General features: G+C 41.3%; 1 protein-coding gene across 1 annotated transcript in view; it reads right to left on the bottom strand.

Annotated features, from left to right (window-relative positions):
• Positions 1-16,653, bottom strand: part of LOC126336660 (protein Wnt-6) — a 584,338-nt gene extending 567,685 nt beyond the window's left edge. Inside the window, exon 1 of the mRNA XM_050000601.1 lies at positions 16,438-16,653. Within this exon, the coding sequence (XP_049856558.1) occupies positions 16,438-16,499 (62 nt within the window). The 5' untranslated portion in view covers positions 16,500-16,653. The remainder of the gene's footprint in view (positions 1-16,437) is intronic.
• Positions 16,654-17,724: the final 1,071 nt, after the last annotated feature.

Here is a 17,724-nt window from a genome sequence, read left to right as displayed (position 1 = left end):
CTTTCAGTGACGCTGGATGGCTTTTGTTTCATATAACACCACAGTTGGAACGTTCCTTGAGAGATTTTGTAAATAATTTCACATGAGTATGCTACAGTGTGTAATCACAGTTTTCGTGAGCATATTCATCATATACCGTTGCTTCCTTAGTTAAATGGTAAATGTATTTTGTGCATCTACGGGATCCCCGAAGATGATCAGATGGCCGAAACATTTAATCGACAACTCTTGGTATTCCGGAAATACGACTTATTTCAAATCTCTAGACGTAGTTTAATCCTTCCGGAACTAAGATTTCTCGTTACCAACAGCAGAGTGTAAAAAATAATTTCGCCGGCCGGTGTGGCCGTGCGGTTCTAGGCGCTTCAGTCTGGAACCGGGTGACCGTTACGGTCGCAGGTTCGAATCCTGCTTCGGGTATGGATGTGTGTGATGTCCTTAGGTTAGTTAGGTTTAAGTAGTGCTAAGCTGTAGGGGACTGATGACCTCAGGTGTTAAGTCCCATAGTGCTCAGAGCCCTTTGAACCATTTGAACCAAAAACTTATTTTCGATATCGCTTCTAATGAAAGTAAAATCTAATTTTTTATAAAGGTGAATATTTTAAGGAATAATAATAACATCTGTTACCAAAATAGTTTGTCATTCATTGCTTTTGTGTAAAACTCTTACGGACGCACTCCAATATATGGTTGGTGTTCTGAAAATCATTTTTTTTTAAATTTCCATCTTTACATTTTATTTGGCATTTCTGAGAAGAGACGTATGAGAGAGAATGAAGGGGCATGGTAGAGAAACCTCTGATGAGGGAAGTGCATGACCTCGAACGCTTAGAACTACACAAAATTGGGCTAGAACATAAACAAACCCATCCTAAAAACAGTGACATGAGCCATTCATATACAAAATCGACAATCTTCCACAAGAGAAATTTAAAGAAAGGAAGGAAGTTTGAGTTTAATGTCCGGTCGACATCTAGGTCATTAGAGACGGAGAACTAGCTCGCATTGTGTCAAGAATGAGATAGGAAATCGGTCGTGGCCTGTCAGAGGAACAATCCCGGTATTTGCCTGGAGCGAATTAGGGAAATCACGGGAAACCTTGATCTGGGTGGTCGGGCGCGGGTTTGGAACATCGTCCTCCCGAATGCGAGTCCACTGCGCTAACCACTGTGACAACACCCTACTCGGTGTGTGTGTGTGTGTGTGTGTGTGTGTGTGTGTGTGTGTGTGTGAGAGAGAGAGAGAGAGAGAGAGAGAGGGGGGGGGGGGGAGAGGGAGGGAGGGAGGGGAGGAGAGGGAGAGAGCAATTTGAATGATCACTTACCCAAGGTCTAAGAGAGGAACTCTGGTAATGCAAGAAACAAATTAACAATGTATTAGGACCAAATCCACACGTTTTTCAATGTTGCGACCTACTGCTGTATTTCCCCCGGCTGAAAACAGCAAACGTTTTCTACTGACCTGCGAGCGTTGCATGCTATTTGGTCTTTACCGTGCAAATGTGACTTTTCAGATAATTGTTCAAGCAAAGTGGAAAAGAACAACAATGCATCTCCGCCTAAGGCCGCTTTTTCACATTCAGCGTCACTTCTACTTAAAGGTTGCAGCTTCTCTGGAGAGGCAAGTATGTTCCGCTGGACGAGCCTACTTGAGGTATGGTCTCTTCCTGACCATCAAAATCATTATATCTGTCCAGTGTATCTTGCATTTCTGTGTCATCTCCACTGTATTTGTGGATTATTACGCTATACAACATATTCGCGAACTCCTCATCTTCGACGCTGATTACGTTTCCACATTCAGCACTTCGCAACTTTGCCTCTAACATTTTGACACCATTACCGGGATTATATCGCCTCTTGATACCGATGTGCACTCTTTACACTGTAACCCCCAACCGAACACTCCAAAAGACGGCTGTCTACTACAGTTATACTTTTCATACAACCTGAGTAATTGCAACATACCACCGTCGGATAGCGCTAGCAGAAAACATTTGCGTGTTGCATGCAAACGGCTCAGACCACTGTTTGTGGGATGAGTGATTTATATTGTAGGCTCATTTTCGTGTGGCTCTGAGTGATCGAGGTTACGCACTTCCTTGTCAGAAAAAAACGTGCCAACGCTGAAATTATTACGTGGTCACTGGTAAAAACTGCACTGCGTAACGAGCAATGACATGTTTTCTTCCGATACGATGCGCTGAGCTTCTGCTTCAGCTTGGGCACGCTATTTTAGTCCAACAAGCATTCTGTGATGGCCTAATATTATATTTGGAACAAAAAAATGAGCGTATAGGAATTTAAATTTTAAATAGAATTTCTTCTCGTGAAACTCGATCCAAGTTGGAGAACGTGGCCAAAAAAATCCACGAAATTTCAAAAGACACTTTTTCTTAAATCAGTAAAAACATTAAATGAGAAAGTTATAGAGCTTAAAAATATCTGTCGATTCCTTTTCTGCAAGTCTCGATTGCTTCGTTACATTTCGAGATATAGTGAAAATACCAGTAAAATTCGGGTTCTTTGTAAGTCGTTACCATCAAAATTCCCATTCTTGCCATTTACAGTAAGTATAGCACGAGGTAAGTCGAAAAAGTACTTGTTTGAAAAATTAAAACATCATTAATTATTTAAGGCATACGTCGCTGTTTTGAAGAAAGTCGCATCCGGTAGTTTGGTAAATTTTCTCAGCAAAGAGAGCTACGGTAACGTTTTAGGCTCATTTCTTCGTGAAGAATTTTGTTACCATGCTGTCAAATAACTGATTTTGTTAGTTGTAAGAATCAAAAAATGACTTCGAAAAACTTGTACTGTTGTTGGGCGTGTTTCTTCATCTATCTCAATTTTTATTTGATGACAGTAACTTTTAAAGAAAGAAATTTCAGAAAATTTTTCACGAATTAAAAACAATTTTTTTACGACCGTCTGGAACCGAAATATGAGCCTAAAACGGTTACTATAGGACCATTTGCTCAAAAGTTCTAGCCAATTACCGGAGTGCCTTTCTTTTCAAAATATCAATATATATCGAAAAATAATTAATATTTTTAATTTTTTTAACAAGTGATTTTTTTGAAATACCACGAACTACATTTACTGTAAATAGTAAGTATGGGAACGCGAATGTTAAAGAGTTATACAGAACCCTATTTTTAACTCTTTTTTGATATACGAGGTCTGTTCAAAATATTCCGGAACATTCGTAATTTCGCGCCAGTGGTGTATTGGAGGGAAATGCGGTTGGCAACCCTGTACAGGCCTGTGTTTAATGTGTAACTGCGGGAACTTTCATTGTTGCATGTATGCCAGTTATTGTTCAGCGCTGTACTGAGTAGAGTGTTGTGTCGCACAATTGACAAATTTCGACGCGGTAGAGTTTGAGGAGCAACTCGTCTGCATTAAATTTTGAGCGAAACTCAAGAAAACCTACACAGAGACACACGGCATGATGCAGGAAGCCTACGGTGATGAGTGCTTAAGCCGTGCTCGGTATTAAGAATGTTTCACATGGTTTACAGGCCGGACGGAAGTGAAAGACGATCCTCGTTTGGAACGTCGTTCGACATCTACCGACGACGCTCCTGGGCGCGCCAATCGAAGACTGACTGTCCGAGAAATAGTACGTAGCAGAACATAACATTTCAGTTGGATCCTATCATGAAATGTGAAAAGGAAAGGGCCTGACACGTGGCGAGACAATTCATGGCTCCTGCATCACGATAACGCACCCGCGCATTCATCCCTGTTGGTGCGTTACTGTCGCACAAAAAACGAAACCACTGTGCTGCCACATCCTCCATAATCTCCAGACCTGACCCCTGCGCACTTTATTTCCAAAGTTGAAAATCCCATTAAAGGAGGAAGAATTTCAACGACAGACGAGATAAAGGAAACTTCGCATTGTGGAGGAAAATATTTCCAAGACCACCATGCACAACAAGAAAAAAGCAAACGCAGAAAAATTTTTGTGGACAAAGTTCCGGAATTTTTTGAACGGACCTCGCATCTTGAAGCCCAGAAAATCTATCGATACTGATAAAAATGAATCCATAGATCTTTTTAACCCCTACAACTTTCTCATTTAACATATTTCGATTGGAGGTATAGTTTTACACTTTATATATATATATAAAAGAAAGTCGAGTTAGTTACACACATTATAACTCAAGAATGGCTTGACCGATTTGGCTGAAAATTGGTGGAGAGGTAGTTTAGAACCAGGCAACGGACATAGGATACTTTTTATTCCCTTCGACGCTATAAAATGTGGTATAACAAAAACGCATCTGGCATGGAATAACAAAATGCAAATGTCAGCTAAACGATGGCTGGACCGATGTGGCTGAAAATTGGTGGAGAGGTAGCTTAGAACCAGGAGACGGACATAGGATACTTTTTATCCCGTTCGACCGCTATAAAACGTGTCATAACAAAAACGCAGATGTCAGCTAAACGTCACTACAAAACAAGGTATAACACAAACGCATCTGACATGGAATAACAAAACGCAAAAGACAGCTAAACTTCTATGGTTAAGTATTGTGAGTGAGAGAGCAATTTTAGCGGCTAAGAATAAAGATGTAGATGACCTAAACTACATAATTCAGAATGAGATAACTGGTAAAATCCATTCATTCAAATCTATTGACTGTGCCACAAATGAAGATGAAGCCACCAACTATCCAATTGAAATTTCAAACTCCTTGGATATGCCTGGCTTACCACCGCACAATTTACGCCTAAAAGTTGGCTCCGTAGTAGTCATGCTTCGACAGATAAACAACCAAAACTGTGCAACGGTACGCGTTTGGTGGTAAGTAAATTGATGAACAATGTTATTTACGCGACGATGCTCAAAGGAAAATTCGAAGGTGAGGAAGTTCTCATTCCGGGGATCCCGATGATCCCAACCGATATGACGTTTGAGTTTAAAAGATTTCAATATCCGATCCATATTGCATTGCGCCATGACCATTAACAAACAAAACACAAGGCCAATCCTCGAAAGTTTGTGGTTTAAATCTGGAATTTCGGTGTTTTTCACATGGTCAGTTATATGTGGCATGGTCACGGGTCGGAAGACCATCTGCGTTGTTTGTGCTTGCGCCTGATAATAAAACAAAAATATGTCGTGTATCACAAGGACCTTACTTGAATAGTGGAAGCTATGCGCCAAAAAACATAAAGAACAAAGAATCATTAAAATACTTAATTTTTTTATTTGTATTTCCTGATAAAAAATTGAACTTAACATCCAAAATCTGATTATTTATTGGCTTTAAGGCGGAACAGAGTTCGCCGGGTCAGCTGGATTAAGAAATAAAGATTCTTGCAAACTTCGCGGATCTTTTTGGCCATAGTCGCCATCTAGGAATGAGTTTCATGAAAGAGAAACTCTAATTAAAACTTAATTTCCTATACACTTAAATTTTTTGTTTTCAGTTAATGATTTTTGCGATCATTTCTCCATAACTCTTGGACTATTTAGCTAGCAACAAGGGTGCTGTTTCGACGTGTAGCCTGGTAAGCAGAGTGATCGTCATCGCTGGGAGTGTGGCCGGCTTTTCGACCATAGACACTAGTAGACTCACCTTGCTGTGCAGAAGCTATAGGGCCTGGTGTGGCTCCAACATAAACCACGAGACTGTTGGCAAAACGTGGCGGGATTTCAAATCAGCGGTCTGTCATCCTATGTTCATATCGTATTTTATCCACATTTCTCAATTGACTGCCAAACGCTTCCAACAAAAATTACTTTTTTATTTGCGAAAAAATATGTCAGAATTACATTTGACCTGGATTTGTTCACAGTACCATTTATCAAATCTAACAAATACATCGAACGCCACTCTGATGGGCAGCGGGACGAAGTTACTATGAGCTAGCAATTAAAGTAAAATGTCTTTAAAATTGTTTTAAACAGTAAGAGTGGGCTCGAGTCAAAACTTTAAACATTGGATTCGCCGCGTTTCGAGCTCTAGTCACTTATGAAAGAAAATGGGATATCGGTATTATGTCAGCTATAGGTGCCAAAATTGTCGACTTTAGAAGCAGGTCCTTTTTAGAGTATCAGTTTTAGGTGCATTTCAAAGGTTCAGTTCCTACTATTTTTACAAAAGTTTACAAGATCAGTTAAAAAAATGATATTTTAGATGAAAGGTGAGACTTTGAAGTTTCTGAAAATAATTTTGGGGCCTACATTTATTTAATATCCGGCCGTTGTGGCCGTGCGGTTCTAGGTTTAAGTAGTTCTACGTTCTAGGGGACTGATGACCACAGAAGTTAAGTCGCATAGTGCTCAGAGCCATTTGAACCTTTTTTTTAATTTAATAATATTAGAAGGTAGAAAAAATTCTATTCATGTGTAGACCATAGGTGCTTTTACCTTATTATAATTTCACTTGTAAATACAAAAAGGCGTGTATGTGCAGATAGCTTAAAGTTTTTCCGTTTCAGGGCCTGTATCCAAAGCTGCCTTCGGTTTTCATCCATAGGGTACCTATGAGTAGGAACGAGAAACAGCTATACTTACTTCTGTAACCGAATTATCACAGATACTTTCTAGAATGTAATATGAGTCTGACTTTACAGGCATCACTTTCGACACTTTAATTTACGTGATACTCTATTTCAAGTGTAAAAAAAAAAAAAAACATATTAAAGTCATTTCAGCAGATTTCAATAAACGCATCTGCACTATCATAGAAACACTTACACGTGAAATGTAATGCCGTTTCCCCCGACAAAACGCTGAGTACAGCCATAAGCGCAACACGAAACAACCATGTTTTGCCAACATTCACGTGACTTTAGCCCAGAGATGTTGGAGCCACGAAAATGACGTCAGGGCCAGTCTATTATACAGGGTGTTACAAAAAGGTACGGCCAAACTTTCAGGAAACATTCCTCACATACAATGAAAGAAAATATGTTATGAGGACATGTGTCCGGAAACGCTTACTTTCCATGTTAGAGCTCATTTTATTACTTCTCTTCAAAACACATTAATCATGGGACGGAAACACACAGCAACAGAATGCACCAGCGTGACTTCAAACACTTTGTTACAGGAAATGTTCAAAATGTCCTCCGTTAGCGGGGATACATGCATCCACCCTCCGTCGCATGGAATCCCTGATGCGCTGATGCAGCCCTGGAGAATGGCGTATTGTATCACAGCCGTCGACAATACGAGCACGAAGAGTCTCTACATTTGGTACCGGGGTTGCGTAGACCAGAGTTTTCAAATGCCCCATAAATGAAAGTCAAGAGGGTTGAGGTCAGGAGAGCGTGGAGGCCATGGAATCGGTTCGCCTCTATCAACCAATCGGTCACCGAATCTGTTGTTGAGAAGCGTACGAACATTTCGACTGAAATTTGCAGGAGCTCCATCGTGCATGAACCACATGCTGTGTAGTACTTGTAAAGGCACATGTTCTAGCAGTACAGGTAGAGTATCCCCTTTGAAATCATGATAACGTGCTCCATTAAGCGTAGGTGGAAGAAGATGGGGCCCAATCAAGACATCATCAACAATGCCTGCCCAAACGTTCACAGAAAATCTGTGTTGATGACCTGACTGCACAATTGCGTGCGGAATCTCGTCAGCCTACACATGTTGATTGTGAAAATTTACAATTTGATAACGTTGGAATGAAGCCTGATGCGTAAAGAGAACATTTGCACTGAAATGAGGATTGACACATTGTTGAATGAATCATTCTCAGAAGTGTACCCGTGGAGGCCAATCTTTGCTGATAGTGCCTGCACACGCTGTACATGGTACGGAAACAACTGGTTCTCCCGTAGCACTCTCCATACACTGACGTGGTCAACGTTACTTTGTACAGCAGCAACTTCTCTGACGCTGACATTAGTGTTATCGTCAACTGCACGAAGAATTGCCTCGTCCATTGCAGGTGTCCTCGTCGTTCTAGGTCTTCCCCAGTCACGAGTCATAGGCTGGAGTGTTCCGTGCTCCCTAAGACGCCGATCAATTGCTTCTAACGTCTTTCTGTCGGGACACTATCGTTCTGGAAATCTGTCTCTATACAAACGTACCGCGCCACGGCTATTTCCCCGTGCTAATCCATACATCAAATGGGCATCTGCCAACTCCACATCTGTAAATATTGCAGTGACTGCAAAACCACGTTCGTGATAAACACTAACCTGTTGATGCTAGATACTGATGTGCTTGATGCTAGTGCTGTAGGACAATGAGTCGCATGTCAACACAAGCACCGAAGTCAACATTACCTTCCTTCAATTGGGCCAACTGACGGTGAATCGAGGAAGTACAGTACATACTAACGAAACCAAAATGAGCTCTAGCATGGAAATTAAGCGTTTCCGGACACATGTCCTCATAACATATTTTCTTTCTTTGTGTGTGAGGAATGTTTCCTGAAAGTTTCGCCGTACCTATTTGTAACACCCTGTATTTATGGTCGAAGGGCCGGATAGGGAGTTGCTGCCCCATTTGCGGCCCAAATCTGGGCGCACGCGCGCCAGTTAGCCAGCCACTGGCCGGCCGGTCAGCTGGCCGGGCTTGTTTTGCAGATTCCTCATGTGACAATTGCCGGCCGCGGGTCAGGGGTCAATTAGGCGCGCGCCGGCCTCGTGTGTTGCGGCCGACCGCAGCGCCGCCGCCCCCTTGTCCGGCTGTTGGCGGAGCCCCGTGCTTTGTTATGGTGTCTTGCGTTGCGGTGCGTCGTGTTATGGTGGCGCGCGCGTCCGTCACTCGCCGCGGCTGTCGACGGACGAGAGGCAGAGGCCGGGGAGCTTCCCTCAGCGGCACAGCAAAACAACGACACTCTCTCCGTTTTGTCACCTCTTTGTTTACCCCGTATTTACAGTGGGACCCTTCAAACATGTAAAACCTTGTGGTACAGAACAACACTGCTGAGGAGCCAGCCGGTGACAGCCGATATTAAGCCTAGATTACTAAGCCCTCGTAAAAGTTACGGTTGCGGTAGGGAATACAACAGGATATTTTGTACTTAATATGGTAGTAGAGAGCTTCTAGGAGAGCATTAGGGAATGATTGACAGGAATGCGGGAAAGAAATACAGTAGAAGAAGAATGGGTAGCTTTGAGGATTGAAGTAGTGAAGACAGCAGAGGATCAAATAGGTAAAAAGACGAGGGCTAGTAGAAATCCTTGGGTAACAGAAGAAATATTGAATTGATGAGAGGAGAAAATATAAAAAGGCAGTAAATGAAGCAGGCAAAAAGGAATACAAACGTCTCAAAAATGAGATCGACAGGAATTGCAAAATGGCTAAGCAGGGATGCCTAGAAGACAAATGTAAGGGTTTAGAGGCTTATCTCACTAGGGGTAAGATAGATACTGTCTACAGGAAAATTAAAGAGACCTTTGGAGAAAAGAGAGCCACTTGCATGAATATCAAGAGCTCAGATGGAAACCCAGTTCTAAGCAAAGAAGGGAAACCAGAAAGGTGGAGGGCGTATATAGAGGGTCTATACAAGGGCGATGTACTTGAGGACAATATTATGGAAATGGAAGAGGATGTAGATGAAGATGAAATGGGAGATACGATACTGCGTGAAGAGTTTGACAGAGCACTGAAAGGCCTGAGTCGAAACAAGGCCCCCGGAGTAGACAACATTCCATTGGAACTACTGACGGCTTTGGGAGAGCCAGTCCTGACAAAATTCTACCATCTGGTGAGCAAGATGTATGAGACAGGCGAAATACCCTCATACTTCAAGAAGAATATAATAATTCCAATCGCAAAGAAAGCAGGTGTTGACAGATGTGAAAATTACCGAACTATCAGTTTAATAAGTCACAGCTGCAAAATACTAACTCGAGTTCTTTACAGACGAATGGAAAAACTAGTAGAAGCCGACCTCGGGGAAGATCAGTTTTGATTCCGTAGAAATGTTGGAACACGTGAGGCAATACTGACCTTACGACTTATCTTAGAAGCTAGATTAAGGAAGGGCAAACCTACGTTTCAAGCATTTGTAGACTTGGAGAAAGCTTTTGACAATGTTGACTGGAATACTCTCTTTCAAATTCTGAATGTGACAGGGATAAAATACAGGGAGCGAAAGGCTATTTACAATTTGTACAGAAACCATATGGCAGTTATAAGAGTCGAGGGACATGAAAGGGAAGCAGTGGTTGGGAGAGGAGTGAGACAGGGTTGTAGCCTCTCCCCGATGTTATTCAATCTGTATATTGAGCAAGCGCTAAAGGAAACAAAAGAAAAATTCGCGGTAGGTATTAAAATCCATGCAGAAGAAATAAAAACTTTAAGGTTCGCCGATGACATTGTAATTCTGTCCGAGACAGCAAAGGACTTAGAAGAGCAGTTGAACGGTTGGTGGTCGAAGTAGAGAGGATATAAAATGTAGACTGGCAATGGCAATGAAAGCGTTTCTGAAGAAGAGAAATTTGTTAACATCGAGTATAGATTTAAGTGTCAGGAAGTCGTTTCTGAAAGTATTAGAATGAAGAGTAGCCATGTATGGAAGTGAAACGTGGACGATAAATAGTTTGGACAAGAACAGAATAGAAGCTTTCGAAATGTGGTGCTACAGAAGAATGCTGCAGATTAGATGGGTAGATCACATAACTAATCAGGAGGTATTGAACACAATTGGGGAGAAGAGGAGTTTGTGGCACAACTTGACCAGAAGAAGGGATCGGTTGGTATGACATATTCTGAGGCATCAAGGGATCACCAATTTAGTATTGGGGGGCAGCGTGGAGGGTAAAAATCGTTGAGGGAGACCAAGAGACGAATACACTAAGCAGATTCAGAGGGATGTAGGTTGCAGTAGTTACTGGGAGACGAAGAAGCTTGCACAAGATAGAGTAGCATGGAGAGCTGCATCAAACTAGTCTCAGGAATTAAGACCACAACAACAACAACACCAATCCATAAATTATTATTTCCTTTTAATAAAAGTGGAGTATTACCCTTTACGGCGGTTTGGTAACTATGAAAATGCAACTCCCCCCCTCCTCCTCACCCCCCCTCTAACTTAGTATTCTAAGAGTAAAATCACAGTGAAAGCAAAATAATAAGTTAGCAAGAAATTCCATGTGGTGGCCATTTTTTACAGCAGCTGTGTATAAATTTTCAAGGAAAACGCGTTTTGAATGCTGCATATTAATTTTTTATTTTATTTCTGCATCCAGACACGTATCTACTTTTTAATAAAGCATCTTCAGTGTGCACTGAAATATTTCATGACATTTTCTCCTCACGTATTGGTTACGGATATAAAGACGGTTCCTGAAAAGTTTTTGTAATAAAACTAAAACGTACTTGCAGTAAACTGTCTAACTCATTACTTAATATAACTGTGCATCTTTCTCTCATGTGGTAAACCGACTGTGGTTTCGTAACATAACATTTCAACTGCCAGTTACGTGTCTAGCGTGTTATCTGTAAGTACGGGCAACTTTCCCGATTATTTGATCGCAATTGTTTTTTGTCTAATTGTATGTGTGTCGAGAAATTTGTGTGTGCACTTGCGCGTGCACGTGTGTTTTGTGTGTGTGTGTGTGTGTGTGTGTGTGTGTGTGTGTGTGTGTGTGTGTGTGTGTGTGCCTATCTATCGGTGTCTATAACCAATATATGATACAGAGAAAAATCAGGTGATATTCCAGGGCACCCACAGAAGGTGCCTTGTTAAAAAGCCGTAAAGTGTTTGGGTGGGTGAGTAAAATACAAAAATTATGTGCAACATGTATAAAGAGTTTTCTTGTAAACTACTGCAATTTAAAATTGTAGTAATTGCCTACTGTTCTCGGGTTGAATACTGCATTACCATCAGCTGCAAGTCCGCAGCGCACCGATTTATAAAGGAGATGTAATGACACACTAAGAAATTTTAAGATTCATATCGACAGTGCTTTGTTTGATCTCTACATAATGTGGATGTCGAACTGCTGCAACCATAATGTGCCGGCCAAAGATACTTGCATTTTAGTTATTGCCTAACTACAACTGTCACTAGACAGCAAACTAAAATACTTTCTGATTCTACACTCATGTAACCCTATTCGGTCGAACGGTAGGATTCCGGGAGGAGACCAAAATTTACTGTTTCTATACTATTCCAAAAACCTCTGGCAGTTGTTCTGTATCATCTCAAAACTCTCATGTGATTCAGAGATTCCTAAGTTGATAAGATGACTTACTCTGCTTCATTTTTCTCTTAAGTTTTATTCGTATACGCAAAACAATACCATGAGAGGCAGTAGCAATAGAGACTTTCCGTTACGCGTAATGCGAACAATCAGGTATCCTAAAAAACGTTCACGCGTCTGGAAAAAAAGAGACGAAGTCCTCATTAACTATAAACTTAGAAAAAAAAGCGAAAAGAACTACATCTCAATATTAATAGCGAAATAATTTAGAACTTGGCACCTGAAGTTAGGTGTTGCTGTATCAGCATTTACATTGCCACTCAATATTAGACATGCGACATGTATTGCTTTCAGTAGGACATTAAATATCGAGTTTTATAGGTTATTATCTTGACGTCGAAATATTACAAGATGTCTGCATTGATACTAGCGATAAATTTACGGGTCAGAGAAATGGATTTCCAAACTAGTATGGTAAATGTTTCTCAGATTACTGCAACGTACACACACGTGATATAAATCACGCATGATATTTTTCTGGACTGAGTTCTCTGTTAACATTTGCAACAACAAACCACAAGGAAGTTGGTCGGATTTGTAGCTTATGTGATGGAAATTCAGGTTATGCGGACATCTTCCAATTACGTAATCAAGTCTTGTGCCAACCCAATAGTTCACTACTTTACACAGCGCTCGCGGTAAATTACACAACATTCCTGACCACAAATAAAAAGAAAAATAAGTAAATAATACGGACTAGTGGCACCTTCTTGTCGAAGTTCAGAAATACAGAAATACAGTAAAATATCTAGAGTTAATTTTTATCACTTCTTATCATAATGGTTTTTCGAAACAGGTATTTTCATCAAAAATTGTAGCTTCTCAGTTTGCTTCTTTATATTTGAACACGTTGTTTTTGTATGAGATATTCCATTAGTTTACATATGGCTGAGTATAACGTTCTGTGTGCGAAATTCTCTGTAAGGGATTCCATAACCGAATTCGGAGACAGTATTGTGTTTCGTTTTCTACAGATCCCACAGAAATTTTCCTTTAGCGGACGACATGTGGCGGAAGTTAAACCAGCGCACATCAGCACTCGTACCACATCGCAACTCTGAACGACAGCGTGGCACTAGCTTGGTAAGCCCCGGCTTTTATTTTAAAAACTTACATTTTTGAGCAGTTCTGATAGAATTTTCAATCTACTTGAACGCTTGGGTCTCGCTGTTTCTTGAGATGGCGTACGTCCTGGAAAGCCTTTTGTCGAAAATTCCGTGGACGTCATCCGATATGGTCGTTAGCGATATTCCAACAAGCATATAGGATTCGTAACCTTCTGCTTCAATAGACACACAGCAGAAGTAATGTTTTGAATGGAACATACTACTTTTTTAAAAAAATTTTAGTTCGTAAGTTAGAGACAAGAGTGGCAAAATGATGTAATAGTGTTTAATCGGTTAAATGTTTGATACGCTGCCAGACGAAATAAAACAGGCATCCAGCGAATCGCAGTTTTACTTGCAGTACCACGTAAATTTGCAGCAGCCCGCATAATTACACTTAAGTCGTTTCTCTGCTCTTTCTACGATTATTCGCGGCACGTTCCTTCTTCTTGAAAGCTGCCAACATCCGAAAAAATATGGAAAAAGAAAAACATTTTGATTCATTGAATTTCCATAGCAATTTTTCACATTTTCTGAAATAAAAACTTACCAAGATTAACCGTAGAAAATGCTTATGGATCCCTATAACTCGAACCATTTACCAAATATTAATATCATCGACAAACGCGCATTGTGCTCATCTATGCATTTAGGCACAACAATGATTCTCACTCGGTATCGTTGCGTTCATTCATCAATTGCTTCATAAACATTTTTGCATATCGATCTCACGGTAAGAAATGTCATTCACAATGAAACATATTCCAGTGAACCCGCACGCAATAGATAGTTACTCGAAATGAAAGAATACACATGTACTTGCAGGTGTAGAGCATGAATTGATTTAAAAAGAGCAATTTCTGATTTGTAGCATACTCTAAGATAAGTTTTAATATTGTTACGGAACGAACGCATGGCAAACTTTTGGTCGATATTATAGGGCATGTAGTATTTGCAAAGTCTTAGATAATTTGTGGAAAGAGGCAGGATGGCTAAAAAGTTTAAGTTTTACTGTCTTCACATATAAAATTTTCAGTACTACTATATATTTTCATGTATGATGACATTAAGGTACACTTCAGACGCACGCTGCGTACAAATCACCTAGCTGTCCGTAAGAGCAATATTCGGTTTTCGACGTGTCATTACAGAGGGTATTGTGTTGTTAAGCCACAAGATCTCTTTTACGTTTGAAGGAAATGACACCGCAGTTTTCAGGCAACAACCTAAAAGATTTGATTTATCATTTTATTCTATTTAACTATATATCTTAATGCCTGAATGGCACATTTTAATAAAAATTTGAGATATTCTTGGAAAAAAAATGGTTTTATTACTGAAGGTCGGATCTAGGATAAGAACATATTCATGCATTTAAAAATTTTGTTTAAGTAGCCTCACGAAGCCGTTAAGTTTTATTTTATTTGGTTATTATAATTAGCATACATTCTAAAACACGAAGTTTTAACAGCTTGGTGTGGCTACAACAACACGTCTGTTGTGCAAGCTGTGGCGGACAATTTTACAAAGATTTTATTCAGAATTTGTATTTGCACGAATATTATCAGTGAAGCCAAAATATTTGTGAAGAAAAATGTGTTATAACACAAACTCAATAGCTTAAAACGGCATGAGGAAGAAAGCAATCAACGCCCGACATTGTCGATAGTACGGAAACACTGGAAAACCGATCAGCACCCAAATAAATTGTGATTCACATCAACATTATCGTATTTAACCACTGTTACAACACCACTAACATTATTACTGTGGCTAGAATATAATGATCAGGTAGGTGTTTTTTCCCGCGTGGTTGTACGAATTGTATAGTCTGTTAGCATCTACTACCGATAGGTTCATGAAGATTGTCGGACTGCTTAAGTTAAACATTGTCTCTGCCCTTATACTTTAATTCTATGCCAGTTCTATAGAAGCACTTCAGTACTTCGTAGTTAAGCAGGAAACAAATTTTACGATTGACAACCTTTGAGCAAATTTAAATACACTTACAGTTTTTACAAACTGTCACGGCTGCATAAATAAAACCGCTGTATATGTGGACGAAACATATGATCAATGTCTACGACACGATACCGAAGATAACAAATAGTGGCACGTGAATCGAAAAGCTGTTAGAAAAAGAGTAAAGAAGACAAAGAAAAATGCAAAATACAATCTGCAGACACGGATAAAGTAAAAATTTTCAATATGGCTTTAGTGACTTTTCAGACTTTCCGGGCCAAAATCGAACGACTTGTGCCAAATGATCAGGTGAATGCGGCGCTAGAAAAGTGCGTGCTTTGTCGAAAAACGGAGCGAGAGAAAAAATAATTAACAGCAACGGTCATAAATGTTATAAGTGCGTCGTAGTCCCTAGGTGGTCGATATATTGCTTATTTAGTAAAAAACGAGGTTCCAGAACTGTGATTTTTTGGGTGTGTTTCTGAAATTAGACTTCTTAAAATGTTATTTTAATGCTTTTCCGACCACTTTAAAAGCGTGAACGACATCTCGAAATCTGCAGTTCTGATCTTTTTTTTTTTTTTTCGTCAGGACACCAGTACAGGCTACTGTACCGTCACAAATAAAACACTGTATATACTTCTATACTCATAAAATTCTGAATATCGGAACGGTGTACAGTGCTGAAAAGATTGTAGTTATGAGTGATCCAAGTAGTTTAGAGAAACTTTCGTTCATTATTCCACGAATACGGCGGTACAGAGAGTAGTGACGTGTGCCTACAGAAAAGCTACAATACTAAAATGTTATATATACATATGTGATTATTCCTCGATTTTATACATTGCACCGGGAACTCTGATGGATATGCAGATAAGTGCAATAGGCATGAGAGACGAGTGTTTGCGGCCTATTAAAACACCCAGGTAAAGCACTAAATGCGGCGTACGAAAAAATAATTAGCAATTAGTGCCTTATCGTTAGAACTACGAGAGATGGCCTTCTATTGGCGGAGCCGCTGGCGATGCGTGCGGCCCGGGCGGCCACCCGCAGAGGGCAATTAGGCGCCGGCCAGTGGAATCCGCGGCGCACCGCGTTGTCATTCTCCGGGTGGCGCCTTCCGGGAAGCAGGGCGCGGCAGGGGGTGGGGGGTAGGCAGGCGAAGCGCTACTCACCACCAGTGTCCGGTGATGGGCGAGACGAGCAGCAGGCAGACGGCGACCAGGAGGGGCCGCATGTCCGCGTGTGGGTGGCTGCCGGCGGTCAGAGCGCCATGGCCTGCCGTCAGCTGCTGGCTGTGGCTGCTCTCGCTGCTGCCCGCGCCTCGGCCGGCCGGGGGATGGGCGCGCGCGCTCGCTTCGCTCCTCCAGACACCGCGCTCTCACCTGGACGGCGCGCCACGGCCCACGGCGCCCTAGTGCGCCCACCCGCCGCCGCGCGGCAGCACGGGCGGGCAGCGTCGCCTGCGCGCCGCCGCCGCGGGCGCCACTGCGCAGGCGCGCCGCTGCCGGTGGTGGGGGTGCGGCGGCGCCCACCGCACCGCACAGTAGTCCGCTGCCGGCCTGCGGCGGTAGCTGTGTCTGTCGTGCTGGCCGAACACGTGTCGAGTTTCCCCAATTTCACTCACACTTGACAGGCTCGATTGACCGGACTAATTGTTGGCGTAACTCAATCCTATAATCGACAATCTGGGTAACTGAATTTATTAAGAAAAGCGATTTTTGTATTATTAACTCTAGAAAGGTAACCTACATCGCCTGCGTATGGTTATGTTTTACGTACGTTGTCATATGGCTGTCTTTCTAGGGTTACTGCACAATGTTAGGTATTTATTCAAAACAAGGGAAACACATTAAAGCCAACAAAAATCATTGTCAGAAATCAGAGACATATTTTCATATAGATCTACACTATTTAAAAAAAAATACTGCAGGCTTAATCATGAGGTACCTAACAAAAGTCACATAGGACAGCCACTGTAGCTTCATTTTGTTTAAAATACGAGGGTCACTCCAAAAGAAATGCAAACTATTTTTTTTTAAATCCATCTTTTATTCTACATGTTTGAAAGTTTTACGGTGTGCAGATACATCCTTTTGGAACAATATTTTCATTTCTCCACATAATTTCCATCCCTCTCAACTGCCTTACGCCATCTTCGAACCAACGCTTCTATACCCGCACGATAAAATTCTGGATCAACCTGTTAGAGCCACTGTTTGGCAGTGTGCACAAGGAGTAATCATCTTCAAACCTTGTTCCACGAAGAGAGTCTTTCAGTTTCCCAAAGAGATGATAGTCAAATGGAGCCAGGTCAGGACTGTAAGGTGGGTGTTTTAGTGATGTCTATCCGAGGTTTGTGATCACTTCCATGGTTTTTTGACTGTCATGTGGCCGTGCATTGTCGTGCAACAGCAAAACATCCTGCTTTTGCCGATGTGGTCGAATACGACTCAGTCGAG

The sequence above is a fragment of the Schistocerca gregaria genome, chromosome 2 (genome assembly GCF_023897955.1).
Source record: "Schistocerca gregaria isolate iqSchGreg1 chromosome 2, iqSchGreg1.2, whole genome shotgun sequence".
Lineage (NCBI taxonomy): Eukaryota > Metazoa > Arthropoda > Insecta > Orthoptera > Acrididae > Schistocerca > Schistocerca gregaria.
The sequence above is the reverse complement of the archived record's forward strand: the minus strand, read 5'-3'. Positions and strand labels throughout refer to the sequence as shown.